Genomic DNA, 23,691 nt, shown 5'->3' with positions numbered 1-23,691 from the left:
CATTAATAGCGGCAATAAAAACGGATTTAAAATTTGACCATAACGTATTTACATCTTCGGAATCATAGTACCACTCAATATTCGAAAATTTTTCAATAAAAATAGGAATACATCAACAGAGTTTTGCATGTTGCGTTGTTCCGAGGAGATTAGACCCGTAGATTTAAAATTAAAGTTTAGGTCACCAGCAATAATTATTAGACTGTATAGATGCGAGTCCACCAAAACCTGTTCAATGCATTCCTGAAGCTTTTCAAAAAAGCCAACTTTGCTATTTGGAGGTCTATATAGCGTACCTGTTAGTATTTTCCTGTTGTTGGTTGTTATTGTACACCAAACAATCTCAATTCCGGCACAGGTATAACTTTGACAGGGAGTCGCACGAAGATCTTCATGAACAGCAAGGATAACGCCACCTCCGTGACGATTTCGATCATTTCGAAAGACTACAAATTCTTTGGGAAATATTTCAGAAGATTGTATGTGGCCGTCTAGCCATGACTCGGTCATAAACACGACGTCAATCGACTCGGATACGAGCAATGACTGTAGTCGTAAAGACTTATTAACAATACTGTGTGCGTTAAGATTAATACATTTAACAGCTCTAGATAATTTATTCACGGAATGGTTGGTTATGTAACCGTTCCGCATACCACCTTCATCTTCGCCATTTTGCGGTCCTGGATTTTGTTCGATATTCCCGCATAGATACAGTTTATTAAATGAATCCAAAACAAAAAACGTTTGAAAGGTAGAAGTTGAATTTTTGTACCTCAAATACGGTGCTGAGAAATGTCCATGATGAGTGTTTCGTCGCAGAAATCTAGGCCTAATTTGAATCGGTAGTAGTCCCGGCCGACTATCCCTTTGCCTGGGTTGGTTAAGATATACCAGGGAGGGCCTGGTCAGATTCAGCTCAAACAACTCAAAAAAACATTTTGTATTGCCGATAAATGCAAAACGTAAATGATGTACGGGCCCTTCATAATCCAACTGCCTCGTACAGTTAGATGCAATACAAAAGTATATCAATAATAAGGCATACATGATGATTACTGTACTTGCGTACCAGGCTAGAGAGCTACAAGTGAACACGTCTTGCTCCGACGAAAGCCAAAGTGTCAACAGTTGAAGTGAGAGATTCGGCTAAGTTTGCAAAAACATTTTTTGCTTGCTGTATTTGCGTTTCAGGTATTTGTTGGTGATGTTGGGTTTTAATAACTGCTAAGTCGAGTTATGATAAATTCTCAGCCAACCATTCAAAGTCTGGACCAATAAGAGGGAAACAGTCATCACCATCCATTTCTTGCGACGACATAGCGTCTGGGTAAGATCGGCGTAACTGCGTCTGCGTTAGAATGGGATTTCCCTGCTCTATGTACGATGGTCATGTTATGGGCTTGCAGCATCATGACCCACCTGGAAAATTTGCCGACAGGCTGTTTCAACGAAAATAACCATTGCAAAGCTGCGTGATCAACATAGGCAGTAAACGGGTTAAATCTGAGATATGGGTCTAATTTCTTAACTGCAAACACAAGTGCAAGACACTCCTTTTCAGTAATACCATAAGATTGCTCTGTTGGATTAAGTGACCGTCCTACATAACCAATTACCCTTGATTTACCATTTTGGAGCTGACAGAGAACCCCGCCTATAGCAAAAGAGCTCGCATCTGTGTATAATTCAAATGGAAGGGAAAAATCTGGGTAACTAAGTATAGGAGCCGAGGTTAGCAGATCCTTTAGCTTTTCAAAGGATTCTTGACACTCCGAGGTCCACTGAAACTTTCCTACTTTTCTTAGTTAATGAATACAATGGACCTGCAATGACCGAATAACCTTTGACAAACTTTCTGTAATATCCAGACAGCCCAATAAAGGCTCGGACATCAGTGAGACTCTGAGGTGTGGGGTATTCACTAACTGCCGCGAGTTTTTCTGGATCGGGTGAAATGCCTTCTTTACTCACGGAATGACCTAGATAGCGCAGAGTGCGCACTGCAAATTTACATTTGTTTGGGCGCAACTTGAGGCCAGCTTTGTAGAGTCGATCAAAAATTACATTAAGGTGTTAAAGGTGAGAACTAAAATCTTTGGAGAATATCAGTATATCATCCATATATATCAGACAATTCTTCCAGGATAACCCATGTAAAACCGCCTCCATCACTCTTTGAAAAGTACTTGGACTAGATCTAAGGCCCATGGGCAAACGACGAAATTGAAATAAACCCAAATGACACCGAAATGCAGTATATTGACGCGAATCGGGATGGAGGGCGACTTGGTAAAATCCACTCTGTAGGTCAAGAGCAGAAAATATTGTCGGCTGGACTGTCCCTATGGTATCCAGGGCTTCTTCTATAGTTGGGAGTGGGTGAGCATCCATCTTAATGAATTTATTATGCCTCTATAATCAGCCACAAAACGGAAACCTTGACCCCCTCTCTTTGTTACTAGTAGGCATGGGTTATTTGACAAGGACTTAGTTACCAACAACCCAGTTGCTGTAAGATCTGGAGACCCTGTAGTGGTGCCTATAACTTCATCAGGCAAAGGCGGACCAGCAATCCTTGCAAGTAAAACTACTTGAGAGTGAGGGGGAACTGTAAGGTCATATGGAGCTATAACTTTCCTAGATGGATTTAGTACTACGTGCATACCGTCCCCATTTACATTAATAGTGGCTTTGTTCTGAATGAGAAATTCCATTCCCAAAATAATATGGGGGTTAACTCCAGGTACAATATAAAATTTACCTGTCTCTTATACACATCTATTTGACTCTACTGTTGCTGCACAACATATCATACCTTCAATGGGTATGGTCTCATCATCAGTGGCAGTAGTAATAAGTTGCCTATCAGATTTCATAACTTTCAATTCATTAAATGGTTGACACCTTAACATATTAGAATTTAACACACTGACATGTGCTCCAGTGTCAACCATAGCAAATAGATTTGTCCTGTTAACATTGATAGTAATATAGTTACTTAGTACGGAAGCACCTAAGTGCCATTCGACTTGACAAGATAATTTATGTTGTCAAGTCGACATAATATACATATCATGTCGACATGGCGAGATAGATTATCTTGACAAGTCGTCATAGTAAAAATTGTATGTTGTCATGGCGAGATAGATTATACTGACAAGTCGACATAATGCATATTGTATGTTGTCATGGCGAGATAGATTATCTTGACAAGTCGACATAATATAAGTTGTATGTTGTCATGGCAAGATAGATTATATTGACAAGTCGACATAGTAAAAATTGTATGTTGTCATGGCGAGATAGATTATCTTGACAAGTCGACATAGTAAAAATTGTATGTTGTCATGGCGAGATAGATTATCTTGACAAGTCGACATACTAAAAATTGTATGTTGTCATGGCGAGATAGATTATCAAAGGCGTCTTCCTTTGTTGTTTCACCCGTAAAAGATGGCGGCCTAAAACTGTTATTTGCCATGACTAGGACTAGTATTATGAGTATAAATAGTGTTATCACCTGCCCGGGTCTTCCACCATATGTCACGAAGCCTTCCTCTCGGCTCCGTCCGGGATCACACCATAACATCAATAATAATACTAGACAACCTATTACTGTCTCACAAACACATGTTTTATTCGCCATGTTTCTCCCTTCTACTCTCTACCTCACCCTCACAGAGGGCGCTATTGCAGTTCCCTTCACACTTCTTAAATTTACTTTTCAGACTCTCTAATCTCTTGAACGCTACAACTTTGTTGTCTGGAAGCTTGATAATATATCAGACTTGAAAAGGAGTGGCAACTGCAAGTGACCACCAACCACTTCTTTGTTTTCATTTAATATTTTCATGAATCTCTTATTCTCAACTGGGAGTGCTGCACCATAGTACAGTAGAAATAAGGTTTAACCCCCAAAAATTGAAACAACAGGTTTTTTTTAAGGATTTTGGTAGTGTTGAGTGTGCTAAATAACATAAAAAAGTCTTATAAAATCCGACCACCGGAAAGTCGCCAAAATGGCGGCCATACCATAAAACAGCTACAAATTGTGATATAATCGCGATCTTTTTAAAACAATATCAGGTTTTTTGCGTCAGTAAATCATTTTAGACAAATTAGAATGTGATATACTCAATATAAATCAATTCAAGATGGCGTCATGTGATATAATCGCGATCTTTTTAAAACAATATCAGGTTTTTTGGGTCAGTAAATCATTTTAGACAATTTAGAATGTGATATACTCAATATAAATCAATTCAAGATGGCGCCATGTATAAAGAGCTATCAGTACTTACTTTTTTAATTTTTAGTGCCGTTGTTTTAACATTTTTTGATCAAATCAAAGAAAGTTTCCATCTAATATTCTATTGATTAACAGTTAACCAACAAGGAGACTGGAATTAAGGAACAGGCTTACTATATTTAATGTCATCTGTTTCATTTCTCCCTCTTCATCATCCATTACTTTCTCTACATTCTCACATCCCTCAAGTTGACAGGCTCCACAGGCTGATGTTCATGCCAACCCATAGTGTATGCAACTGCAACGTGGTGTTTTACATCTAGTAGTGCAATTGCAATGGATGATTTTTAAAAGTTCTGGAGCAGCATTCATCGTTTGTCATGATCGGCATAAACTGGTTTTCAAGAAGCTTCTAGCCCCACTTTGTAGCATCCATTTTCTTTCCCTCTTAATCCACTCTATAACTTGGAAGTATGCACTTAGACTATGAAATTTACTGGCAGATGAAGTTAGAGCTAGTTGCTGAGGCGTCACAATCGATACCCTCAACAACTTCCTTGCTTACATCTGAAAATATCAAGTAAATCAATAGATTCAGCCCCAAACAGGAGACCCATAGCCTTTCTTTCAAATTCCACAATTACATCACTGTTTTGATTTGGCTGACTAAGTGCTTCAGCACATAATCTAGGAGTCTTATCCCCTCCACCAATTTCTGGAAAGCTGCCTTCTTACCGATGCCAAAAATGCGAGATGTCGAATCACAACCCGTAAAAGCATGTATGAATGGCATTGCATAATTTATTTCCAAAGGCGGATTTTATACGGGTAACATTTATTACTCTAGTAGCTTTTGTCTTGTCCGACCTGAAGTAAACCTCTCGTTGATCTGTATTGACATAATTGAGAAGAAGAACTAACAAGTCTGTATCTTCTCTAATTAAAGTTACAGTATGATGACTGTCTCTTATATGGCGGCCATACCATAAAACAGCTACAAATTGTAATATAATCGCAATCTTTTTAAAACAATATCAGGATTTTGGGGTCAGTAAATCATTTCAGACAATTTAGAATGTGATATAATCAATATAAATCAACTCAAGATGGCGTCCAAGATGGCCGCCATGTATAAACAGCCATAAATCAGTACTTTAGCAATTTTTAGTGCCGTTGTTTTAACATTGTCTTGTCCGACCTGAAGTAAACCTCTCGTTCGTCTGTATTGACATGATAGAGAAGAAGAACAAATCTGTATCTTCTCCAATTAAAGTTACAGTGTGATGATGCGAAATGTCCACTGCTGCTAACACTATATCCACGTCAGCATCGTTCCTTGCATGTATTACAGGACAATTTCTTTTCTAAAGTTCAGCAGAAAACATATTGATAAACGTCTGCTTGTTACCATGCCTCGAAAGGAACTCATCCTTTTTGCCATCAAACTTGGTATTAGCCGTAAAGTTTACAACTGGGTGAATATTCTGTCCTGTTCTTTGATGGGTATTGTTTTTTTTTATAGAAAGAGTCCCATCATAACTATCAAATGCAACAGTTGCCAATCCATACTCTCTCCTGACGAATTCTGAGTATGCCTGTACAATTGTGCTGTAACTGTCTCCTCTCTTCCATGAGAAGTGATGTAAAAGGGACCCTCCATCTAGAACACAACACTCAGTTTCCGGTACAGTGTCGTAAATTGCTTTAATTGACAGCTTATTTGCATGATCTTTAACAGCTTCAGCAAATTGTGGTTTGTTGGCCTTCCTAAAAATGTTTAGTCTCAAAAGATGATAATGGAAACGGACTAAGTTCATAACTCATTACATCTTCTAATGTAAGATCTCCCGATTGTGACACGACAAGGAATCTTTGGAATGAAAATGGCAGTGTCAATGGTTCTATCAGGAGCAACTTTAATGGCTTTTTCATCTCTAAGTGTTTTGGCTTTATCTTTTCTTTTGCATCGTGAGTGGATTTCCCGCACAATTAAAAATCGTAACGGTATTGGGTTTGGTCTACAGGAGTTCGTACTTCGAACAGGTCATTCCATCCATAGAAAAAGCCTTTTTATGGAGAAAGTGTACACTTTTAGCAAGGTTTGCCTAAGTCGAAACTAACTCCGGCTGTATAAAATTGATTAGTCGATTTAGTTATTCTTGTTTATGAATATATATTGGATTACTACTATATCAATTTTTATTGATCTAATCTACGTAAATTTACTTTCAGGGTATATTTAATTAATTAAAAGTATTTCGACATTTATTTTGAAAATATTATATGAAATAATGTAATCGTTAAAGATTAATTATATTTTATAAAATTTAAATGAAGCAATATGATGGAACAATATGATTGAATTACGTTAATTACAGACACAATGTAGGCCTATACACAGGCCTAGTTCTAGAATCCAGTTAAAATATGTAAATATGTATGGAAATGATATACTTATTTATATATTTATATAAATATTATGCGTAAATATATATTAGTATATTAAATTTAATTTAATGAAAAAACAGAAGAAGCGTAGGAACAAAGAATAGGAAAGAAATTTGGAGCGGCTGAAATATTTACCGAAAATAAACAATAATAATCATTTTGTCATTATTGCATCACATTGTTTGTGAAAATTTGTTGGAACTAATCGTCAGAGGTCAGGGTGCCGGCAGCCTAAATGTTTGATATTGGACATCGATGTTGAATTATGGAAAGTGTAGGCCGTGGAACCGAGACGTCTGACGATTAGTGCCAAAAATGTTTACAAAAACGTAATGCAATATGGGCATATTGACTACTTTTGTATATTCCTACTCCAAAATCTCTTTCCTATTCTTCCTTCTTCCTTTATTCTTTCACAGTTTGCGTTTATTCATACTATTTATTCATAATTTTATACACTACACACATAGTCACTAGGTTTAGACCTCGGTTATGATTATTACGATATTATTTAATACAATTTTATGAGAACTCTGACATGTGGTACAGCATGCGCTGATATCCGGAGTAATTTCATAGAAAACGAGATCCCAAGAGTAAAGCTTGCATAGAATCAACAAAAACGATTAATCGAGGTGAGAGGAACTATTTAAAAAGGTGATTTGATTTGATTTGATTTATTTAGAAATTCTCACAACTAAACAGAATACAAAATTAAACGAATTAAACAACAATAATTTCAGGATAACCCTTCATGCATTTCTGCTTGTTTCCGAAGGGGTCCCGTTACAATAATAATAAACGCAACAATGACATATAACAAAAAGAAGGCCATGGCCTAAAATAAGCAACAATGCAAACAAATACCAAATTAAAAATTTAAACAATTAGCTTGGAAAGAGAATTCTAAATAATTAATAAGGTAGATTTAGATAGTAAATAATACATTTAATACATTTAATACATTTAATTTTATTATTATTTTACAATACCTTATTATTTAATAAATTTAAAAGGTATTATTCAATTCAAAAATATAAAAATTCAGTGATTACAAAAATAGAATATATATATGAACATTTAATTATTTAATTATATCAATTACATATCTAAAAAGTAAAATTAAGAAACATTGTTTAATTCAAAAATAGATATATAGATAAGTATAAGTTCGATGGAATAAAAATACTGATTGTCTATTTACGTTTAATAATTTAATTATGTACAATTACTTTATCAAGCGAATTGGATATAAAGTTTGATTACACTACAGGTTAAATTTTGAGAAATTCAATTCAATTTTCAAGATTGCCAAAAAATTAAATATAATAAGGAATGGTCATTGCGATATTAAATTACAATAAATTACACTACAGATAATTTGAGAAATTCGATGATACAATTTTCAAAATTGCCAAAAAATTAAACATAATAAGTAATAATGGTCGTTGCGATATTAAATTAGTACAAGAATGAAACATTACTTAATTTACAAATTAGAAATGCAAACAAATTACAGGTTATATTATTGAAAATTAATACTGCACCTAAGAAATTAAATCTATACTTGCAATTGTCTTAAAAAGGTTGTTTAAAACTTCTTTTAAATTCAAATTTAGTGGAAGAATTTTTTATACGATTGGGCAATTCGTTCCAAAGGTGTATGGCGTTCTGTAAAACTGCGTGAAATGGTAGGGGTAGTTTTAGGAACCTTAAAATTGAGCTGATGACCTCTTGTTCTGTAACCATGCTTTAATCTGGTGAAATGTTCTCCCGTATATTGAGGGCATACTGAGTGATAAATATTAAAGACATGGCTGAGCTGGAGTTGCCTAACTCGATATTGTATATTGAGAATTCCTAATGATTTATAATCTGAATGTAGGATATGGTATCTACTATCTTTACTTAAAATAAACCGAATCATCTTGTTTTGAGTGCGTTGAAGTTTTAGTCTTAAAGAATTGGAAGTACCACCATACCATGCAACAATACAATATTCGATCAAACTAAAAATAAGTGTAGAGCAAATAATTTTCTTAGTCTTCTGGTTGAGAATTGCTTGTCTATACAGGAATTTTATTTGGGCGTTAACCTTCATAACATCAGTGACTACACATTCACTACTTAAGCATTGGTCAAGTGGTATACCCAAGTAAGTAACATTTTCACTGGACTTAAAATTTCTACCAAAGCAAGATATAGAGAAATCTTCGTTTTGTTTAAGTTTTTCATTAGATCCCGGAATAGAATAACTTATGTCTTATCAAAGTAAAGTCATAGTTTTTTTTATCAATCAACCAGGAGTAGTATCTGTTTAAATTTCTATTAAGTACACTACTAATAATCGACGGATCAGTATTAGAGTAAATTAGTGCACTATCATCGGCATATTGTAATAAAGTGCAGTCTATCGAAATGGGCATATCGTTCACATAACAGAGAAAAAGAAGTGGCCCGAGAATACTCCCCTGTGGAACACCCGATTAACTATCTGGGCCTTGGACAACATTCCATTAATGGACACTACTTGTTTGCTGTTTGATAGATACGATTGAAAACATCCCGTGGATTTTACTCCAATAGCAGAAAGTTTACTGCACAAGATCTGATGGTCAACACAGTCAAAGGCTTTTTTAAATATCCAACAGAATCATTCCCGTGTACAACCCAGATGACATTTGTCTACGGATATAGTCGTGTAAGTATGTTAAGCATGTTTCAGTGGAATATAGGCCTCTAAACCCTGATTAAAACATAAACAGAATATTATTTACAGCAAGATATTTGCTCAATTGGACAAACACAGCCTTTTCTAAAATTATAGAAGCTACCGGTAGAACATTTATAGGCCTATAATTCTGGGGATTAAGTTTTGATTTCTTTTTGTGAATGGATTTAATTCTTTCTGATTTTAGTTTAGACGGGACTGTTTTAGTTAAGATAGATAGATTAATAATTCTGGTCAGGGGTCCTTCAATAACCTGTACAACATCCTTACGAAATCTAGAAGGAATTCCGTGCTCTTACTATCACTTAAGTTAGTGACCTCCTCAATAATAAAAGACACCTTAATAACGTTAATATTAAATGAATTAGGAGCAATTTTCTCATAGTATTCTTTAAATCTAGGAGAAATAACACTGAAACTGCTTTTAGCTTTCGGCGGAAGGTCATCGACAAGGTTAGAAGCATTAGATATAAAACATTCATTTAGATGGTTTCAGGAGTGGCATAGAAAAATATTTTTCATTGGTGGGGGGATGATTGGCGTGTTAGCCAGTGTCGTAACAGGCGCGGGGGGGGGGAACTGCCCCTCCCCTGACGGTTTTTACTGGGCTGCCCAAGCCATCGTACCGGGCTGGGTAATAAGAGAAAAGAAAGAGGGGAGGGAAAGAGAAAGAAGAGGAAAAGAAAAGGAAAGAAAAAGAGAAGGGAAAAATAAAGACAAGAATAAAAATGAAGATATCATAATGACCAGACTCACAACACCCTGCAACCCCTTCTCCACTTCAAAAACTGTCATAACTCCTTTGATCTATGCTGCCCGATGGCGTAACCACTGGGGGACAAGGGGAAAATATCTATCTTTGAAAAATCTTCCCCACCCCTTTATAAATGCCCTTTCATCCCCTGAAAGTGCCTAAATACCTCAAATTTCGCGCGCATTTCTTGTTAACATGGCCCAATTTCCTCTAAAAATTGCACATTTTAGGGAATTTTGATCAATTCCATCCTTCCATCCTCTAAAAGTGCCTAAAATTCTCAAATTCTTTGCACGCATTTCTTGTTACGGTAAGTTGCACATTTTAGGGAGTTTTAATCAATTCCGTTTTTTTTTTTTTTTTTTTTTTTCGTTCTAGAAAGAAAACCGAGAATTTATAACTAGACAGGCTGCAGAAGAATTGAATCTCATGTATTGTTTAGCCAAATACCGTTTAATCATTCAAGCATGTAGTAATGACATACTCAATGATATGCAAAAGCATACAGGTGGAACTTTCGTTCGTATAAAAAAAAGATTTTCCTGAGGAATTAGGACACACCTATTCATTCTTTGTTTTGTTGTACACTGTACGGGGAGAGTGAAGTACTTGTCGCAGGCCGCATGTTGTATTCCTAATAAGTAAATGCCTGTATAAGCCTAGGCCGGTTAATTTAGAGCTGATAGGAACTGTGATTGAAGTACAATATTGCTGTTTTTAATACAAGCGATGGACTCTCTTGTTGGAAAAAGCACGCAAGCGATGGACTCTCTTGTTGTATCCCCGAATATTTGATTCGTTCAGGATTGCCGCTGATGGAGTCGGTATTGTTTGATTGAAATCATACTAACGTGAACTGTACAACACGGAACACTGAACAGAAATGATTTCCGAATGGTTTAACTTTTGTTGAAATGCTCTATAATATTTTTGGAGCATTGTTAAATATACGAAATAGTTTGCATGAGATACTAATTGATTTCATGTATGAAATATTTTGCATGATATTCATAATTCTATAACTCACTATATTTTAACTCATTATGAATATAATGATTTGCATGAGATACTAATTAATTTCATGAATAAAATAGTTTGCATGATATTCATATTTCTATAACTTGTTATGAATGAAATGATTTGCATGAGATACTAATTAATTTCATGACTGAAATAGTTTGCATGATATTCATATTTCTATAACTTATGTTATGAATGAAATGATTGGCATGAGATGCTAATTAATTTCATGACTGAAATAGTTTGCATTATATTCATATTGGTATAACTTGTTATGAATGACTGTTATAACTTGTGATATTAGTGAAGGAATGACATAGTTTGTTATATCTTCTTCATAATTTTAAATTTCTAACTATAATAGATTATTTGTATGATATATTGATATGTTAAATTTAACTATTTTGCATGTTATGTCCATTCTACATTAATCTTAAATTTAACTATAATATATAATTTTTATGATATATTGATATGTTAAATTTAACCATCAATGAAAGTTATTGATTTAATGCTAGGCCAGTATGAATATATAGTTAATATTGAATGCATTTAAATGTTAGTACTGACGTGTGATTAGAGATCACTGTAATTATAAAAATTATTACGTATATTGAGATTCAGTGGTTTTGTAATAGATGAATAAATATATATCTTGGGATATATCTTCTTCAATGACTTTTTACTGAAGAGTCTCTACTAGTCAAACGCACCAATTGTTTGCCCTTGTTCGCATAGGTAACATATTTATTCACATAATAATTGTTCTGGAATAAAATGACAATTCTACTTTTATTTTTAAGGTTTTATGACAGATCATGACGAATGATTGATGTTGCATTCTTTGGGCATAGAATTTGGCTTGCATGAACTACTTGCTTGCTTTCATAGTGTGCTAGAATATTGTTGACTTATTGTACTCTCGGATGCCTAGTTACCCTCTGTAGCATGCCTGAGTGTTTAATAACATAGCTGCTAGGTGAATGGTGGTGATAGTGCATGTAGAGTGTAATATACTAGATTACTTTTTTCTAAATTCAAAAAAAAAGCTTGCTGCACTGGCATGCGTGATAGTGTAGTGTAGTTTTGCTTTGGTGTGTTTAATATTCCTTGCATTTTGCTTCCGCTTGGTGTCATTTGCACTATTTACTACTGTGTGCAAAAATATCACACGTTTCCTTAACCAGGAAACCTCAGTGCAGGAGGACCTGGGTCTGTACAATACACTTACTACTTATTGTAATACACTAGTGATGTGTTGCACAGGAACAAGGTCAAACATATCATGAATGATGATATATGCTTGATCATGGTGGTCCCACCAGGAGACAATGCATTGTCCTTTGGTTAAAATGTGAAACATTTGATCAATGTTTATAATAATTTTAATAAAGAAAAACAAGACAGATTGGCTTCACTCATGACTTGTATATTAATGATCAAGATTTTCCTTCACAGTTTCTTGGTTCCTTTCTTTCCCAAAATTACTCCGTTTATACTTTGTTGGTTAAGTTTTTTTGTGTGGAGGTGAATCATCAAAAATATTTCAAAACTGTCTAACCGCAGTCTCTTATACATTTATTGGTGTCTGTGCGTGTAAGTGCCAACCGATGACAGACACATTGTACTGAAACTAGAGAACTCGCATCTGGGTCTTTCTTCAGTAAGGCAGCAAGACTTATTTTTGCCGATCATAATTGCTGCACCATCAGTGGCTAATCCATTCAAGGTTTTTCTTTTTTTTCTTCAGAGTACGCAGCTGATATGAAATGACTTGATGTATAGTCGCTGTATCTGGAGTGTTCGATTTCTCCAGCACATTTGCAATAAATAGGTATTTGCATTCTATTCCACCTGTATCCTAATATAATATTGAATGAAAGCAATCATTTGCTCCTCATTGCTGATTTCAGCTTCATCATCTACAACAAGCGTACAGGGGGAACTTTAGGGTGATTTTATCACGGATAACATCCCTTATTGTTATGAACATTTTCCTCAACTATCCACAAGATGTAAGCAATTAGTATTTTAGTTCAGTCATACATATTTCGATGATGATTTTATCAGATTATGCCTAGATTCAAAGCGTACAGGGGGAACTTTAGGGTGATTTTATCACGGATAACATCCCTTATTGTTATGAACATTTTCCTCAACTATCCACAAGATGTAAGCAATTAGTATTTTAGTTCAGTCATACATATTTCGATGATGATTTTATCAGATTATGCCTAGATTCAAAGATTTTAATTGCTAATAGGACCCCCTACGACAGTGTTGTCTCAATCGGCCCAACATTCGGCCCCCTTTCCGCCCCCCCCCCCCTTGGACATTTCTGGATCCGCCCCTGATTCACGCATGCTTTGTTTGGGCTGGCCGCCAAGTGATATTAAATGATAACACCTAAGTAACTAAGTTGGGCCACAAATTTATAAAATTTACAACAGTTCCAAAGTGTCATTCCTAGGACAGTCATTTCAATTGATTCTAAATCTAGATTTCGCCTCCGATTTAAAATTTAAAAAGTTACGGACAAACGGCGGTGTTGATCCGTTGACAAACCTTGGGGTCTCGCCATGAGTGTCATTGATCACCCACTGTCATAACTTGGGTTGACTTGGAGGCCAGCCCTAACAGCCACGCTTTAATGACCACAAAGTGTAAATGATAATACCATGGGTGAAACACTAACCTACTTCATCCGATTTCGTAGAAAAAAAATCATATATTTTTCGTTTTGATGTTGACATGCTGGCCCGTCACGCTTCCCTTCACCACGTGTTATCTAAATTGTTTGTGCATGTTTTAATCAATGCTGGACACGGGATGTAATCTTGAACGTGATTGGCGCTTTTGGGTCACATGATACAAATGAGTCAATCAGTGCTAGCGGCACAAAGCACATTTATGACTACCTATTCTGAGAGTATTAGCACAAAATTCTTATTTTATTTTTACGATGAATGAGATAAAAGCTTTATTGTTTATATGGATGGACTCAAACAAACTAAAATGTGCAAGGATCAGCTCCAGATGTGTTAGATTCATGGAGTACCTCTAATAATTTAACATTAAATCCTGAAAAGTGTCAAGCTCTGCATATTCATTTTGGTAAAAGTAATCCAACACCTTCTCAATTGAGTATTAATAATAAACCATTGAACTTTGGAACTCATGTAAAGTTGTTAGGAATAAGTTTGCAATCTAATCTTAACACCCACATTAACGAATTGATTTGTAAATCAAATAAAAAATTGTCTGGTAGTCATATAAACAAATTAGAAAGAAAAAAAAAATTGCCGGATTGTCATAGGACGGGAATACTCAAATTATCAGAATGCACTACACACTCTCCAACTTCAATCTCTTGATAGGAGAATCAGTTTATGTAGATCATTTGCAGTCTTCGAACTTTAATTCCTGGTTTAAGAGAGCCACAAATGTGGTTGCACTTAGGAGGCACTGAGAATGGATACCAGGAATATAAATGTAAAACCACTCGTTATTTCAGTAGCCCATTACCTACCTCACTCGTCTGTTAAATAAAAGGGTCAATTATCAATATTGTTACTAATCTCACACTTAATGCCCAGTTCCCTTAGCCATCCCAAGTATTCGTTCTGTCTCCCTTTGCACTGCATTAAACTACTCTAGTGCAATACCTTTTAGTGCAATACCTTGAGGACATCTGCTCACTGAACGGTTCACTGCACACTTTAACACATTAAAAGTCCCTTTTCTCACAAAATCGATTATCTAATTTGAATGGTTTTATTTGGCAATCTGGTGTGATTGGATTATGAAACTAGATGTTTTAAGCTTTATAATCATCTACTTATTTTTACAATTAATTCAAAATTGAGTGATCATTTTTCTTTCAAAGTTGACTATCTCTTATGCTTTGCATAGGAAAAAGGTTAAAATTAGTGTGTTTTATTTTTTGGTATACTTCCTGCTTCTTTTTACCATAAATCTGTTCTGGGTGAACGGTCAATTGTAGCTCATAAATTAAGCTTTCTTTTACCATGCAAGTCCCATGCTGGTTGCTTAAATAACCATTGATCATTTTTTTTCTTTAAAATTTTGTATTCAGAATTGTGTTTACCCTGTCTATGAATGACGTCACTCGCTTAAGGCCAAGAGCAGCTACGAATTTCAAGTTTTCTGCTGTTAGTGCGTTCATGCATAAAAGTCAAATTTATCTGAATGACCTTTTCATAGGAAAAGCTTTCATTTTGATTGTTAGTGACTAATTATTTGACCAATTGCATTAGACAGACTCCTACCAAAAATGGGGTGTTCACACAGATTGAGCTTAAAAGTCACAGTGGTTATCTCTTAAAAAATGACTGGGTTCATGTTCTATTGAACATAGTATCTCTAGTTTATGTTGTATTTAATCCTTATTTGTATTTACTGTTTTTCAATTAGGTTGGATATTGTCTGTTTTTAATGGTTGTGGTTTCTGTGTAATGGTTTTTTTTGTAATTATTGAATTTAATTTTTATTTGTATATAATATTAACTCGATTTGGTCTTGTGCTATTTTAATATTTAATCTTTTATACTGGGATTGTTGATATTTTTGTTTTTGTATTTCTTATTGGTCTTGTGCAATGTTAATTTTAAATTTTTAAACTGTAATAAGAACCGAATACTCTAATTCAGCCAATGGCTGCTATTGTATTTTTAATTTTTTAGCAATAAATTAAGATACCAAGAATATACCAGTAGGCGGCTATTTACTATTTAGTTTAGTTATTCTACAACTACTGGTAAACAGGCTGGTAAATGATAAAAGTTGGGTTTTTTCTGTTATTACTGTACCATTGGAGTTTTTTCGGCTTAATTTGCTTTTTGATGCTATTTTTATTTATCAGCATATTGTTTGTTAATTTAGATCTTTTTACTATTACTGTATATTCTTGTGTACTATGTGAGTGATTGCCAATGATACAAACGTCACCTAATAAATATATCGTAGATAAAACATTAATTGCTACATACGTGCAAATAAAATATACGTTACTTGGTACGCACGTTACCATAAGATCAGACAGGGAATTATATTCTTTTAAGAATGTCAAGCGGTCTTTGGCCTATTTAATGGGGTAAATCTAATTGAGAATAAAATTGCCTTAATGTAGGCCTACATATTGTAAATTGCGTCATTGGTGAGGTAAATGTATCTTCAGAAAGATCGAAATAAAATAGTGGTGATTTCTAAAAGTTGTCTGTTTTGTTCAAATAATTCAGTGTATATACAGACCCTACGCATATGAATAAAAATAAAATTAAAAAGATAAATTTGACACCAAATAATCTACAATGAATACTAATTCTATACATGCAATTTTTTTATTATTAGTTTGATTCTAAGAACAAAGCTTAGCTTCGATCTATCTAAAATCTAATATCAACAACTTCTTGTGTGTACTGCCCCCTGGGGCGTAGACACTATATCATAATCTGGCAGTTAATTCTAGAAGATTAAATCCGGTAGAAGTCATGAGTGTAAATAATGTATGGAAGAATGATGGGATGAGTCATGAGCTAAAGCTAGAAATGAAAACAAGTCTACGAAATATGATTCCATTAGATAAGGTCTTTCCTAAAGTAAAGCATAGGGATATTACAGTGAACTATAATACATCCATGAATAAAGTTAAATTATAAGACCTGTCCTAGAAAGTTCACTTAAAAGTCACTACATTAGCAAAATACTAAAATATGTCAAAAATCAGTAGACACACGCTTCCGCTTGTAGCCTATTTTTTCATGTTTGGTACCACAATGCTGATTTTGTGACATGGCACCTCACATGTGCCTATTATAAGTGTCATCTTGAGATGATGTATTAGTAATAATGACAATGATAAGGATATTAATATTCATAGCAATAAGAATAAACAAAAATAATGGTCAATAAAATGTTGATATTGACATTATTTGATGATGATGATGATGATGATGATGATGATGATGATGATGATGATGATGATGATTCTTTATGGTAAAAAGTTTCGCTTATTATATTGTATACTATATTTGAAGCAAATGCAGATTGTTAGTATTAGCATTACGTGTAATTTACCCCGATAACAATCTAGAGTTATGATGATGATGATAATGATGGTAATGATAAAAATTAAAAACAAAAAAACAAAACAAAAAACCGTTTCGATTATATTGTATTATTTGAAGCAAGTACACCACGGGTATCAGTTGTAGTTTGTAGTTGTACTCTAATTGCAATTTACACAGTCAGATGTACTTCCTTACTTTCCAAAGTTTGGCTGTTTGGACTTTTTGGTGATCCATCAGGGTAAATGAAGCGAGCGTTTAATTTGCAGGTCATCTACACATTAAAACAAATACAAAAATAGTAAATTTGGATTTCAACATCAGTAATGCGTGCTGTAGGCCTATTACTCGTATTCTTGTACATTCATTGATAATCAACTTTATCGTAAGATTCCATATATGAATTAGTCTGCCATAGAACTATTTTTCATATCTTATATTGGATTTTTGTAGTTAAATGTCTACGAATCAGTAAAAAAAAATTGTTCCATCTGATTATGGTTCGATTTTTTCAAAGGAGTTTTTTCTTTTTATTTTTGGCAGGCGGTACCTATTTACATATTAATGTTCTATAAATAGTTTATCATTGTTTTACACACTTACAGTGATCGCCTGATTGTCATCAAATACGTCACCAATTTGTTGTTGCGTCAGGGTTGCAATTCTTTCCGTTGTTAAGGAAACACTTGCTGCGGGCAACTCTGTTCCATCACCAAACCACGTTACATCAAATGTCATGTTTGAAAATTGTTGAAATGAAAACGAACATTCCAACAGCAGTCCAAATTGGTTTTCTGTTAACACTAACAGGGGCGGTGTGGTCAGGACCGGTGGGCCAGCTGCCAAACAGAACAATAACGCTGAAAAACTAAAGCTCTTTCCACACCTTTAAATTTTATATAAGAAATTTATGTAATTTGGACCTATATCGACATGATGCTGTGGTTTCATGCCCATATAAGGGCCCATATATGATTTTATACCATACCCACAATAGGGAATCTATTTGTTTTTTTTAATGATCGATTTAAGTGTTATAGAATTTAAATGATTATGATGACGGCGGTGACGACGAAAATGATGAATAAGAAGAATGTTATTATCATACAGTCATAATTGTATATATATTATCCTTAATTTTATGACAAATACCACTCACCCATACAATTGGGAGTATAGCCATTCGGAGAATTTGTTCCTTTTGGACATGGCATCTCTTCTCCTGAAATTAAAAAATAATAAACATTGATATGAACCTTGGCCTTTCACATCATGAATCATTTTTTCTCATCCTCATCATTTTGTTATACTCACCATCACGCATATATGTAGGCCTGTCTCTTATACACATCTAGATGTGTATAAGAGACAGGGCAAATGACTAAACGGAGACGACCAATGAAATACAAGCGAAATAAGAATAACGGAAACAGAAATACAACGTTCATATGTTGAGCAATCAACATTGCTACTTATAAAGACAAAGAAAATGAGATTCTAGCTCTAATGAGAAGAAGAAAAATAGACAGTATTGGTCTCGCAGAAACCAGACATCGCGGTAAAGAAAAAGGCAGGAGGTTTTGTACTGGACGGACGTAGGGAGGAGAAATTATGAAGCCATAATTGTAGGACGTAGACTCTCGCCACACATTCAAGAAGTGAGCCTAATAAGTGAAAGACTAATGAAATGCACACTTAGCATACAGAGAAGTACCACATCTATCAAGCACCTCAGCAAGGCCATACAACTGAACAGAAGGAAACCTTCTACAGGTTATATTAGAGATCATTATCACATACCGGTACAAGATACAGGTAGGGCTGTAGGGGATTTTAATGGCAGAATAGGAAGCGGCAGAGCCGGAATTGAACATGTTTCGGACCCTTTGGCCTGACTTTTGTATTATAAACAATTGAAAGAACGGTTTTGTTTAGCACCAAAGGTCACACAGATTTACAAGGTAAAGGTGGAATCAAAACTCCGCAAATTTTACCAGATGTCAATCATTGACTATATGTATATATATCCATGTTCGCAGTACATACATTTGACTCCGATCACAGATTATTAATTGCAGACCTGATTGTAAATGGATTAAAGAAAAAAAGTTAAAGCAAAAGGAAAATCATTAATATAAAAAGTCACTTGAAAATAAAAACATTTCTATACTGAAAGACAATCTTGAGAAAATAGGCGCAGGAACAAAGGAAACTGCAAACTTTTTTAAATTTTGTTAAGGAAACAGCAGCAAACGTACTAGGAACAAAATGGATAGGAGAATTATTATCATTATTATTTTATTATTTTTTTAATAATAATAATAATAACCACTATTATTATTGTTATTATTATTATTATTATTATTTTTATCATTACAATTATTATCATTATCACCATTATTACTAATACTATTATTATTATTATTATTATTATTATTATTATTATTATTATTACAATATTATGATTATTATCTATCTTTCATAATTTTCAATGAAGTATTTTATACCCTTAGCGATAAATGAATTACGATAATATCTATTTGTGTTTGTAATCGGTACTCTTATACCACCGCTCCTAGGGTTAACGGAGCCAAGAAGCATATTATGAAGCGGATGACTTTCGTCATTCATGATATGACGGAATAGCTCAGTCATCATATCGTGATATACAGAGTCAATTGAAGGCAGATGTGTCTTTGTGATTCTACTGACTTTTCTAATCAAACGGTCTATTAATTCTCTATCATATTGACACGCATTACCTCCCCAACCTGTTAAGCAATAGCTCCAGACCCCACAAATTACAGACGAATAGAACATTGTAATGATTTTAGTGTTAAAATGAATGCATTCATTTTCATAAGGCAATACATGCGAATGTTCAATTTCTCCCTGACAAATTCTATGTGCTTTAATTTAAAATTTAGTTTGTTATCAATATTTACTCCAAGGTACTTATAACTGGATACCATCTCCACTGGATTATTATCAATGACGATATTTCCTGTTTGTATTTTATATGGAAATCAATAACCATTTCTTTGGTCTTGGAAACTTGAGTTTAAGAAGATTATCTTTACAATATCTGGAAAAGCATTCAATTCAGGTGTGTAATAGCGGTCGTTATCATGTTTGATAAGGCCTAAAATTGCAGTATCATCAGCAAATTTGATAACTGGACAGTTTTGATGGCCGGACCTATAGTCAGATGTAAACGCAATACAGTAGAACCCCTCCTTTGGGACACCCCTATTCATGAAACACCTCTATTAAAGGGACACTTTTCCATGAAACGAGGGGCGATATATCTTTCAACACTGCGGCCAACCCCTATTAAGGGGACACCTTCTGAGTGTGCCAAATGGTCAAATAACCCCCATTAATAAGGGGACACTTATTTTGTTTTTATTGTATTACAATAAATACAACAGTCTCAAAATAAGTAAAATTAAATCTAAAAAAAAAATCTTAAATATTGACACATTTAGAGCAACTTATTAAGGAACTTTTATTACTTTTCTAACTATTATCACCTTTCTCATGTGTTTGTCAAAGGCGAGCTTTTGTTAGACTACGTAATAATAATAATAATAATAATAATAATAATAATAATAATAATTAATTTAACTGAAATTGCAAAAAGAATTTTGAACGAAGTAAAATAATTTACACATTTAGAGCAACTTATTAAGGTACTTTTATTACTTTTCTAACTATTATCACCTTTCTACTCTGTTTGTCAAGTGCGAGCTTTTGTTAGACTACGTAATAATAATAATAATAATAATAATAATAATAATAATATTGATAATAATATTAATAATAATAATAATAATAATAATAATAATAATAATAATAAATTAATTTAACTGAAATTGCAAAAAGTAATTTTTAACGAAGTAAAATAATCCGTTTTTGTTTTGGTAGTAGTTTGGTGTTTTGCTTGCATCTGTTTAAGTGGTGTTCTGTTCTCCCCTCTTATTGATTTGATTGAATTTTGTATTTTGAGAATTTGTCCATTTTTTTCTTGGCTTTATTTTAATTATTCTGGAATATGTATGAATAACTTTTTTTTTAATGAAATTGTTCTAGTGTTTAAAAGTTATTGTAGGCTTACTGCTTTACTTTTCTGTTCCCGAGGTTTTCTGAATAAATTAAAATTGAATTTTGAAATTTGAAATTTAAGCAATGAACCAGAATTTTCTCCCCAAATCTTTAGAGTGAATATCGGTAAGGCATAGTACACGTGTTACTTCGTATAAACCAATATTGTCAATTTTGACACTTAACAATTTGGATTTCGTTTTCTTCGGTTTTTCGTGAACTTTTATAATTCTAATTCATTCAATAACATTGCATCATGAAACTATATAGGGAACATATAAAACTACTGTTGTTTTAATTACATTTCTGCTGATTTCATATTATAACTAAATTGTATTTGCCTTAAAAAGTTATTGCTAATAGTTAGTTATAATTCTACTGTAACTAATTATGTTAATAAAAATAAAATTATGAAGAATTGTAGGCCTATGTCATATTATATGACAACATGCCAAAAACCCCTAATAAGGGGACAATTTAATGTTTTTGGTTAGTGTCCCCTGAATATGGGTACCCCTATTCAGGGGACACTTCTATTAAGGGGACACATTTTTTGGTCCCGAAGGTGTCCCCTTAATAGGGGTTCTACTGTATAAACAAAAGGAGCCAGCACTGTACCTTGCGGTGCACCAGTGTTTAAACTGACTAAACATTCAGATTTGACATAATCATTCAGTTTTACAAAATTATATCTATTTGTGAGGAAGTCCACAACAAGACCAGTTAATTGAATTGGAACTTTCATGTTTAACAACTTACGAGTAAGTAAATGTGGTTGCATGGTGTTGAATGCAAAGGAGAGGTCAAAATACAGTCCTGATCCCTACATTGATATACAGTGCGGAAACATAGGCATTGACAACTATTAGAAATGAGACCACTCAGAGCCATTGTCAACAAAACCAAACTGGACAGAGTTAGAAATGAGGAGATCCGCAGTCAAGTAGGAGTTACACCTATAGATACGCAACGAAATTGACACTGCACAGCTGAGATGGCTTGGCCATCTAGATAGAATGGACGGCGAAAGAGTGACCAAAAAATTCTATAAATGGAGACCTAGTGGCAAACATCCCAGGGGAAGACCTAGAAAAAGATGGATAGATACTATCAATGACACTTTAGACAGAAACAACATGAACAACAGAACTTAGAAGAAATGTAAGAGATGTTGGAGAATAATGGAAGAAGAGGCTAGCACACATAAATTGCAGTATTTAATTATAATAATGATGATAATAGACACAATGCAAAATATACGTCTGGGATTCAAAACCTACGGGTCTTAAACACTTGGAAAACTTAGATAATCGATCCAAGAAGTGAATATCAATCTATATTTCAGATTAATTGTGGGGAAAATAATAGCATTCACCGACGTTTTTCACTGGAACGGTACCTGTTTCCGACCACATGCTGTTGATGTCTACTTCCATTCCGTAGCCGTGTCTCAACTGGTTGTTCTGTGCTTATATATGGAATGCCTATTGGGCAACATTCATGCACAGTCGATTTTCAAACACACTCGGTTTTTCAGGCATGGCACAGTCGGTTAACAAAAACATTTGATTTTCATTAAGCACACTTGGTTTTTGTTATCTCAATGAGTTACAGTAAAACTTTGCTTTAGTTTCCCCTGACCAAAACAGTACAACACTGAGAAGTATGCTTTGTAAATCATAAAACAATCTAACAAGTGTTTTTGGCATGACATAAACTTTTAGTGATCTTATATGTTCCTATTTATCAAAACTTGTCGCGACGTGCTCATATTAAGCGTGAGCGAGCAAAGCCAGCTCACCCTCAGAATAAATCGAGTACAGTATTAGTATTCAAATAATTATTATTGATAATAAAGATGTATTACCTGCGCAAAAACCTGACCCACAAGCATTGAGTTTTGGAAGAGAATAGATGAAATACTCGCCACAGTTTTGGACTCTAATGTTGGAGGACCACTCGCAACAATTTGTTACACCATCAGTGCTCAGACTCTTGCAAACTTGTCTGGTTACTATACCGCTATCAACAGACGGATGAGCTCCTAAATAGTGTAGGAATATGTAAATGATTATAGTCTAATATTGTATAAAAATGATTTTTTTTAGACTAAAATGTTCCCAGCCCTCAAAATCTTTTTACAAGAAGGGCTGCCTATTCTATGCTGTGCTTATCAACTTTTCTTCAGCATCTGGACGAAATATATATATATATACTGTCTCTTATACACATCTAGATGTGTATAAGAGACAGATTCACATCAAACAGTTTACTCTTTTCTGATCCCCTCTAAGCC

General features: G+C 34.1%; 1 protein-coding gene across 1 annotated transcript in view; it reads right to left on the bottom strand.

Moving 5' to 3' along the window:
- Positions 1-16,546: 16,546 nt before the first annotated feature.
- LOC117100241 (uromodulin-like) overlaps positions 16,547-23,691 on the bottom strand; it is an 11,500-nt gene continuing 4,355 nt past the window's right edge. The window contains exons 4-7 of the mRNA XM_033239841.1: positions 23,263-23,439; positions 18,451-18,513; positions 17,895-18,130; positions 16,547-17,565 (exon numbers count right to left, since the gene is read on the bottom strand). Of these exons, the coding sequence (XP_033095732.1) occupies positions 17,464-17,565; positions 17,895-18,130; positions 18,451-18,513; positions 23,263-23,439 (578 nt within the window). The 3' untranslated portion in view covers positions 16,547-17,463. The remainder of the gene's footprint in view (positions 17,566-17,894; positions 18,131-18,450; positions 18,514-23,262; positions 23,440-23,691) is intronic.

Source organism: Anneissia japonica, unplaced genomic scaffold (genome assembly GCF_011630105.1).
Source record: "Anneissia japonica isolate Jap-2015-1 unplaced genomic scaffold, ASM1163010v1 scaffold6788_len1366326_cov149, whole genome shotgun sequence".
NCBI lineage: Eukaryota > Metazoa > Echinodermata > Crinoidea > Comatulida > Comatulidae > Anneissia > Anneissia japonica.
The sequence above is the reverse complement of the archived record's forward strand: the minus strand, read 5'-3'. Positions and strand labels throughout refer to the sequence as shown.